This window comes from Helobdella robusta (assembly GCF_000326865.2).
Source record: "Helobdella robusta unplaced genomic scaffold HELROscaffold_2, whole genome shotgun sequence".
Lineage (NCBI taxonomy): Eukaryota > Metazoa > Annelida > Clitellata > Rhynchobdellida > Glossiphoniidae > Helobdella > Helobdella robusta.
Window position 1 is genome coordinate 2,426,799 of NW_008704083.1, and position 10,740 is coordinate 2,437,538.

General features: G+C 27.8%; 1 protein-coding gene across 1 annotated transcript; it reads right to left on the reverse strand.

The window, feature by feature from the left end:
• Positions 1–6,560: 6,560 nt before the first annotated feature.
• HELRODRAFT_160172 (hypothetical protein) lies at positions 6,561–7,173 on the reverse strand (the record flags this gene model as incomplete). Its single annotated transcript, XM_009017169.1, has 2 exons — positions 6,561–7,072; positions 7,149–7,173. 2 exons carry the CDS (start codon positions 7,171–7,173, stop codon positions 6,561–6,563), a joined length of 537 nt encoding a protein of 178 aa, XP_009015417.1.
• Between the last annotated feature and the right edge of the window lie 3,567 nt (positions 7,174–10,740).

A 10,740-nucleotide genomic window follows, 5' to 3' on the forward strand; every position in this document is an offset into this window, starting at 1 on the left:
GCTGAGCGTTGATATTTACCTTAACAACCATAATATAAACAGTCTTGCCGTTAAAAATTTTAAAAATCGCGTTTAATATTGTTTATAGTTATTAAATTTATTTGATTGGTTTTCTGTTTTAATTAAACAATTTATATAAATTAATAATTACTTGTTCCTTCTTATCAAATATCTTACATATCTTATATATAATGCACTGAAGATGAGTTATCTATAACTCGAAATAGCTATTTGCAAATTTATTTAATAAAAATTTAAAAAAACAATAAAATGTCTAATTTCTCTGAAATTAATAAAATAAAAAGAAATATAAAAAAGTTGAACAATGTTGAAAGTAGTGTTGAATTTTTGAAATGTTGCGTTAACAACAGTCTGTTACCAAAAAAAAAAATATATATATGTGTGTGTGTGTTTGTATGTGTGTGTATGTTTGTGTATGTTGTGTAGTTGGTGGAAACATTATCATCTATCACAACACTGTTTTAAAATATAAATGATATGCGCAATTTTGAGTTGAGTTGAGCATTTTGAAGAAATTTTCAAAATTTTTCAATTCATCTTTAATTTATATAAATTTATATTTATATATTTAGACATTTGTATTATCTAATGTGTATACTATAATATTAGATATAAATTATAACAAAATCAGGCACTACTTCAACAAACTGAGTGTTAAAAAGATTACTTGATGTACATGCTCTCTAAATCTGTCATGCAAACTTGATCAATTTTGCTGATAAAAAGTATTCATTTATCTGATGTGGTTTTCATGCGAATCCATTACAGATTAAACGTCCATATGGTGCATTAGTCGATTGAAACTATTTGTCCATAAAAGCAATAAAATTGGTTCTAGATGATGTAATGACAATTCTTTTTAGGTGATGTTATGTTTTTGTGTACTTTATTAAAATCTTTTTGGTCGTCATAATGATAAAATTCTTTACGTAGAATACAAATATGTGATGGCACCAATTAATTTTATTCTATTAAAATTTTAAGTTTTACAAATCTTATGAACAACATTGTTTGTTCATTTCAACGCGTGACACAATTTCTTAGTCATTTTGTATGCAAAATATTTGTGACTTAAGAAATTGATAATGCGATAACGCGTTGAGTATCTATTAAAATAATAGCATTTCGCTTTTAACAGTGGTTCAACAAAAATATGTCCTAATGCTCATAGTTGAAATTTATTATGAAACAATATTATTATCCAAGATTTTAGTTAAATGTTTATAACTTTTTCAGTTTTAAAATGATCGTTTGTCAACGAGAGTATTTTCTTGTTCCGCAATTTCAAGTGACGTCTTGAGAGTGCTTATAAATATCCGACCCGACTCTTAATTTATGCACGGACTTGTAAAAGAACATTTACGTGTGCCTGTGCATATTGTTTGTTTTCGATACCTTTTTGATTTAAAATTTGTATAGCACTTGCGATTTGCAAATACTTTAATAAAATAATAAAAATGTTGAATTTTAATTATTATATAGTTTTTTAGATGAAATTTTTTTAAAGTAGATTTAAAAAATTTAAATAATTTTAATCTTTCAAATTAATGAAAGAAAAAGAAGGATAGCAAATGACATAAACAACCAGTCGCTTCGCCTTCTATGTAAAACTTCTATGTTAGACTTAGAAAAAATCGCAAATGAAACTAAAATGTTTTTAAATATTACCATCTTACTAGAGATAATTTAAATTTATGATAAAAAATGTCTGCTAAAAGTTTTAAAAATAAAAACAAACCAAACTATTTGTTTATGATTTTTTTATTTTCATTACGTGGTGTCTATAATGGTATAATCCTAAGAACTTATAATAGCAATGCTCAAAATGTTCTGGTGATAAGGTTTTCTTTCAATGACTTTGTGGCTTATAATGTTATTTTAAAACATTTTTAGGAAAAAAGAAGCATAGATAAATCATCATGAAAAGAGTCGATCAAGTAAATGACTAAACCTCGTACGCACGTTTGCATGCGTATAAGTTTGCGGATTAGCGAAGATTATGTAATATGCGTGTTCAATCGTCCATGAATGGTCATATATGTCAAATGTACGCGTTCTCTACGTATGCGTTTAAAATGAAAGCCGTATAAATGCTCTAGTAAATGTAATATATCCTCTTTCTTTCTTTCTCTCTCTCTCTCTCTTTCTCTCTCTCTCTATATATATAGATATATATATATATATATATATATATATATATTTAATATCGCCTATTAAAAACATTCTCATAGGCGCTTTACAACTATGGCAATTTTCTACAAGGAAAAAAGATATGTCTTCAATTGACATTTGAACTGGGGAAGTGTCAGACCAGACCGGCACAAAACATAAGAAAGTTCATTCCAATGCCTTGGTCCATAAACTGCAAAACTACGTGATGCAATCTTTAATTTAGTAACCGGGACCACTAACGAATTTCCCCGATCTGATCGTAGGTCAGTTTTTAAAGAAATCGATGATCTGTCAATCAACATTTCGGACAGATATTGCGGAGCCAATCCGTTTAAGCATCTATAAACATATATATATATATATATATATATATATATAAATGCTCTAGTATATATATATATATGTTGATATATATATATATATATATATATATATATATATATATATATATGTTGATATATATATATATATACATGTTGATATATATATATATGTTGATATATATATATATGTTGATATATATATATATATATATATATATATATATATATATATATGTTGGTAATAGACCTTAATTTTTACAATATTCCATAAATTCTACCAAATGTTTGGCGTTAATATGATTGTAGGCCATATTTCGATTCCGAATGAATCATCATCAGTGCTTTATATAGGGAAATATTGACTTTGTCAAAGTGAACTTAGATGGAAATTAGGTGTCAGGTTTCTTTATTGGCTGGTCATCTTCTTTGGTCTCCTTTTCTTCATCGATAGCATCATATTCTTCTTTGTCACTATTTACAATGCTAGTTTTTATTACTTCTTTGTTTTCGTTGTTGGTTAAGCGCCGGGTTGGAAGTGAGATTGTAAATAGTGACAAAGAAGAATATGAGGCTATCGATGTTTGTTCAAAGAAACTAGATAAACCAAACATGCACTGAATATGATTTATGAAAAAATCGAAACAAGGCATTATCTGCATAATGAATTCGCATAACAACAGTTTCATTAAATTTTCATGATGAACTAGGATATTTTTAACAAATTGAACAATTTACAAACAAACTTTAAATTGATTAATGCCAACACACACATACACACACACGCACACACACTCACACAAACAGACATATATATATATATATATATATATATATTTATATTTATATATATATATAATATATATCAAATATATATTTGAATTTGGAATTTGAACGGAATTTTATTCGGCAAAAGCATCGGAGATCAAGATACATATGTATGTGTAGACCACCTTAACTAAAAACTGCATAGAAATCAAAAGACATTACAAAGGGAAATTCAAAATTTTTAAAGAATAAACAAAATTAAACGGAAATATTCAACAAAGGATAATTTAATAAACAAAAATTGAAAATAAATGGTTAGACAATATGAGTTTTAAAACTGATGCCTTAAAAAGATCCAACGAAGGAGATGCCTTAGCATTATCCGGTAAGGAATCCCAAAGACGCATTGATGAAGATAATGCTGAGTTAAGGAAAAAATTAGATCTAGGCTTAAAGAAGTAGAAACCAGGATTATGACGTAAGATTTCACGTCTTGTGTTCTTAAAAGCAGCAAGTTCATTATAGAGCGATTGACAGAAATTTAATTTATATATTTTAAAGAAAAGAAGTAGAAGACGGCCAGTATATAACTGATTAATACTACGAATATTAGCTAAATGAAAATATAGAGTAATATGATCAATTTTACGTAAATTAAAATAAATACGAATGAAAAAGTTCTGAGCTAATGTCAATAAATGAAGATTACATTTAGGAGCTGAACCCCAAATAGAAATGCAGTAAGTTAAATAAGGTAAAATGAGAAAGTTATATTGAGTTCACATAGTGAATCTCGGAAATTTAAACCTTATGCGATAAATTAAACCTAAATTTTTTGATAATTTACATGAAACAAGCTTCATGTGAGATAACCAAGATAAGTTGGATGAAATATTAATACCCAAAAACTTAACAGAATGAACTCTTTTAACTGTACAATTATTTAAAATTATTATTGGAAAAACAGTGTCAGTTTTTATCTTTGGTCCAAACAAGACAAAACAAGTTTTATCTAAATTGATACGCAAATTATTTGCAACTACCCATTCATAAATAAGCTTTAACACATCGTTAATAATGGAAACCAGAGTATTGATATCAGAATGAGAATAAAGAAGAGTAGTGTCGTCAGAAAATACAAAAATTTAAGAATATTTGAAGAATTTATGAAATCATTAATATATATATATTAAAAAGTAGAGGTCCCAGAATAGAACCCTGCGGAACCCCAGAAGAAATAGAAGAAAGCAAAAACTTAGAGTTATTTATAGAAACATACTGAAATCGATCAGACAGATATGAAGAAAACCATTTATAAGATAAACCACGAATACCATAAGAATATAATTTAGACATTAAAATATTATGATTTGAAGAATCACAGGTCTTACAAAGATCAATGAAGACGCCTATAGAGTATTTTTTAGATTCGAGTGCAAGAGAAATATAATTTATTACAATCTGCAACAGCAAATTCAGTAGATAATTTTTCACGAAAACCATATTGATTAGTGCAAATAACATTATAAGAATTAAAAAATGTATTAAGACGGTTTAAAACAATTTTTCAATTAACTTGGACAAACTTGAGAGAATAGAAACTGGACGATAATTATTAATGGAATGACGATCACCAGATTTAAATAAAAAAAAAATTTTGGAAATTTTTAAACATTCAGGAAAAAGACCATTTTTAAAAGATAGATTGATTATATGAAGCAACGGTAAAATTATGCTATGAATAATATTTTTTAATACAAAATTAGATATGAGATCATCACCGCAACTAATAGAATTTTTAAAATTTTTAACATCAATGATTTCAAACGGAAAGCATTCAAACAGAACAAATGTATCCAAAACCCCATGAACATACTTTTTATAACCGGAATCAATAACAGAAAAATGAGTAGAATTATTAACATTATTCGTTGACAAAAAATAACTATTAAAATGATTACACAGTAATGCATCGTCCATGATAAAATTATTATTGATCATAATATTTAATGGTGTTGGATGTTTAATTTCTAGACAAGATTTCAGTATACCCCAGCTACGTCTACCGTTCGATTTACATTTAATGAATTGGTTATTATAAACAATATTTTCAGATAGTTTACATAACCTTGAAAACATATTTTTATATTTACCATAAGCTAATTTATCAGATACAGACCTGGATCTTGTTAATTTTTTACGATATTCTTTACAGTTAATAATTGCATTTTTAATAACATCTGAAAATAATTTAAATGCCAAATCCGTATCCCAACAACTCAGGATACTACTCCAATCATAGTTTATGAGATACAAATTCAATTTAGAAATATTTGAATCAGAATGTTTAAAAGATAGAACAGTGGAATTAGGCAAAACGAGACTAGGAATAATAAATGATGTAAAAATAGGAAAATGATCAGAAAAAGAAGAAAATATAATACTAGACATATGATTTGCAATGTTATTAGTGAAAATGTTGTCAAGTAAAGATTTATTAGTAACAGTAACACGTGTAGCAGCTGAAATTAATGAAATAAAACCGAAAAAATTGAATAGATTAAGAAATTGAGTAGAATTATGTCTATAGTCATCACCGAGTAAATTTATGTTAAAATCTCCAGTAATGTAGACATTTTTAAATGCACCGGATTTAATATTCATAAATAGTAAAGTTAAATCATTTAAAAACAAAAAAAATATCAGTACTCGGAGGACGGTATAAGACAATAATCAAACACTTAGTGTTATTGTTTACAAATACTTCAACTAGCATCGATTCAAAAGTAGATGAATGGTACGGCAAATCATCACGAGTTACATACTTTAACCCATTTTTAACAAACAAACCAACACCCCCACCGACATTACCAATACGATTCCTGCACACAAAATTATAACCAGGCAAGCTAACCAAATCATTCGTAACAGAAGTTAACCATGTTTCGGTAACAGCCATCAAATCAAATCTACAACCACATGAATTAATAAGTATATTAAATTCAGTAAACTTATTAAGTAGACTGCGACAATTAACATGAAAAATACTAAAATTACATGTATCAACAAACGTGCTTACATTCTCAGGTAAAATTGAATAACAGTCAAGAGAAATATCATTAAAAACATTAATATCAGGATCAACGTCCTCAAGTTGACGGAGTTTGCTACTGGAAGAAAGCGTATCTTCCATCTCTGAAACGTTGATGGTGTTGGATGACCTCAAGGTATTGTCCATTATAGTGTTCACGGAGAAAGCCATGTCTGGATAATAAATCACTATGTGCCGCCATCATTGGTAGATGTTTTTTCATGATTATCTACATTCACTGTCGACTGTTCTTTGTTGGTGTTTTTGTTGTTGGATGACTCCATGGTGTGGTCTTTGATTTGATTGGGTTGTTTGTTGAATATCCAATCTCTGATGATAAAACCTGAAGGCCAGATATTAGGATCTTTTATTTTCACAAATTCTTGCTTATTAATACATATTCTAAATGCATTTGCCAGAACATTGTCTTTCAATTCAGAATTATCATCTGGTTTCTTTTTTTGTATAGGATAACAAGAGATAACATTAATGTGATTAGCTTTTAGCTTATCTATCACATCAGCACTCGTGAAATCCAAAAAGTTAACAATGTATAACCGGAAACGCGGAATCTTCTTTGCCTTAAGTTTTAAAGATTCAGTCTTGTTACCAACAACTTTGTGGAATTTTGTAGGTACAATGAGTTTGTGGCTGTCTTGCTGGTTGGGAACTTCAACTCCAAGTACATCTTCATTGACATCTTTGACATATATATATATATATATATATATATATATATATATATATATATATATATATATATATATAAAACATACCGGTCCCGGAATCAGAGAGAAACATTTATTGAAAAAAAGGACAATTTTTATTTAATTAGACTCATGTAAATTGTGCATTATGTTAATTTTGTCATGAATTATAAATTTACTTAAAAAATCGTGTTAGAATGAACAATTTGTGAATGGTGGCCTGCGACACAAGAATTTTGTCTTCTTTTAGCTTTGGTCTCCTAATCATTACCTAATTATTATTAATTTGGATTGATTGAATAAAATTTGATTATATATATATATATATATATATATATGTATATATATATATATATATATATATATATATATATATATATATATATATGTTGGTAATAGACCATAATTTTTACAATATTCTATAAATTCTACCGAATGTTTGGCGTTAATATGTTTGTAGTTTGTTTTTTCGATTTTTCTCACTAAAGTTTTTTGGTGAACGTTTGGTTTATTAAAATTCAAAATAAAATTATTTTTCGAATTCATGCTGCAAATAAGGCCATATTTCGAATCCGAATGAATCATCATCAGTGCTCCTTGCTGTATATATATAGGGAAATATTGACTTTGTCAAGACGAACTTTGACGTTGTAAAAATTAACTTTGGTGTTGTAAAATTGAACTTTGATGCGAATTAGGTGTCAGGTTTCTTAATTGGTTGGTCATCTTGGTCTCCTTTCCTTCATCGATAGCATCATATTCTTCTTTGTCACTATTTACGATGCTAGTTTTTATTACTTCTTTGTTTTCGTTGTTGGTTAAGCGCCGGGTTGGAAGTGAGGTTGTCATTTTTTGTTGTATATTTATTTTTGGTTTATTGATTTTCAGCAACATCCCTCCACTGTTTCCTGCTTCTTGGATATTGTTACCCCTTGACCATTAAAAGTCTTCTAGGGAATAATGAATCTTTTTTTTGATGACATGGAAGATGTACGAGTCAAAAAAATTTTATATCTGGAATTGCCCAATTTCTAACGACAACCACCAGTAATCTGTCTTTTGACACATCTGGATATAATTCAGCAATTTAAATTTAAGTCAATTGTTGCTGCATGTAAAATTTTTGATTCCAAATCAAACACATGAACGTTTTCGTTATCATCAGTAAAACGCTTCGGACGATTTCGCTGCCGTGGCAAACTTGGATCTTCAATATTAAATATTTTTGCATCATTAGTGGTATTTAACCAAAAGGACGAAAAGGTTTCATCGCATCAGTCCTGTTGAAGTGATAGCATTAGATTTTCTACGAGTTTATGCATTTTGACATAGACGGTGTTAGACACTGCAATGCTTTCGACTTAGTTTCCAATTTATCGTATATGAGAATCAAACGGCGCAACACAAAACAATTACGAAATGATGTCATTTTTGTGAGAAAACAAAGACATTTGGCGCCATATTCATTTCTGACAGAATTTTGATTTTCAAAAAAGTTTAGCAAAAATGTCCAGTTGTTTAAATCGCTCTTGATGCAACATATACGCATGGTCCACCTTGTGGGACATAATGGGCGCAATGATGTAATTGTTGCATTACTTTGTTGAAAAAAGAAAAACAAGCTAAACTTGATTTTTTGATAAACGTTACAAGTTCTTTTACAAAATAGATTGCATCTCTGCACTCTAACGTCACAGATATTACATCTTGAAAACCTAAACTAATATTGCGGTTGTTGAATTGGACAAATATTTCAGACGGCGATATTTTTTAAGACTTTGATCTGTACTCCATTATGAATTCCAGAAACGTTAGATGCTCTGTCATAACATTGTCCTCGGCAATCTCTGATATCAAAATTGAACCTTATTAAAACATTTTTCAAAGTTTTGAACAATGCACCAACATTTTTGGCGTCCGTGTTATAAAATCCTAAAAAATATTCTTCTGAAATAAATTTATTATTAACAACTCTTAAGCAAATGCTGACTTGTTCTTTAATTACAATGTCACCAGTTTTGTCTAAAATTATGGCATAATACTTTCTCAAATGAATATCACTTATAACAGATCTGAAAACGCTTTGCGGCATAATTTCCAACGATTTGATTCATTTTGAATATATTTTGAAGTCCATTGATATGATGTTTGTTCAAACCATTGTGTAAATTCAGGACCATCTTTTGCACGCAGACGTAAAAGACAGTGAAAATTCGAATCATCATCGTCATAAGAGCCTATAGCGATATTTTGAACAGACAAAAAAATTTTTTGTAATATTATTTTCAAATATTGAGGGGACTCCAAATAAGCTTGAGGTTTTGAACTCAAGAAAATTTAAAATGATTTACGGTCAACCGTTAGAAAAATTGAAAAACTAAACTGAAAATCTAACTACTATATGCTCTATTATTAAATGGTATTATTAAATTATTATATGCTCTATTATCGTAAATAATTGTCAAGTTTATTGAGTTAAAAACCAAAATTTTCATTTATTTGTTCTATGAGTGCAAGTGTATTTGATCACAAGATAGGACGTTTTTTGGTTAAAGTAGTATATTCTTAGTTTAATATTATCGTCTTCGTTTATTGCTTAAACGTTATTCTTTATAATTCTTTTCTTGAATTTTTTATCCAGTTCGAAAGCAGTTGACATGTGGTTCTTATAATATATTATTGTGTCATTTTTGTTGTTATTGTTAGTTGCAGTGTTGTTGTTGTTGCTGCTGCTGCTAAATTTTTGTTTGGCGCGTTCCATTATTTTCTAGATCATGAAATTTTTATATTCATTACTAGTGAGTAATTTAGTGACTCTATCTAGTTTTGTTCTCCTAGTTTCCCACACCAGAAGAGTGCCTATAGGCTCGGTTTACAAAAACAGGATCGGACTCTCTAGATATATTTGACAACATTCACTAATTCCATTAAAAGACATAAACCTTAGTTTGTTGCTTTGGTGTATACTGAGGTTTTCAATTCATTATGAGCATTTGTGTTATTACGTCTAGAAGTAGTAGTTTTTTCAATAGTAAACTTTAATTTTGATAAATTTAGTCGTTGTAGAAGTTTTTCTATTTGATGATCTTCATTGTTTGTAATGAGTACCAACGTATCGGCAGTGTTTATTTGGCTTTAACTCTGATTCTTCTTTAAACAACATTTCTCGATAGATCCAACCTATAAGTTTGAGAAGAGTACTCCAAATGAAACTTTTTTGCTCTATCACGCATTTAAATGTTCTACCGTGCCTAACATAAATAAAAATTTTGGCTTTGAACTCAAGAAACTTGAAAAAGATTTATGATCAATCGTTAGAAAAATTAAACAGAAAGTTAACTAACGCAGAAGATGCTGTGATTTTTGTCAATAATTGCATTTCTGACACTCTTAATGCAATATATGTACGTATATATATATATATATTATATATATATATATATATATATATATATATATATATATATATATATATATATATATATATATATATATATATATATATATATATATATATATATATATATATATATATATATATATATATATATATATATATATATATATATATATATATATATATATATATATATATATATATATATATATATATATATATATATATATATATATATATATATATATATATATATATATATAT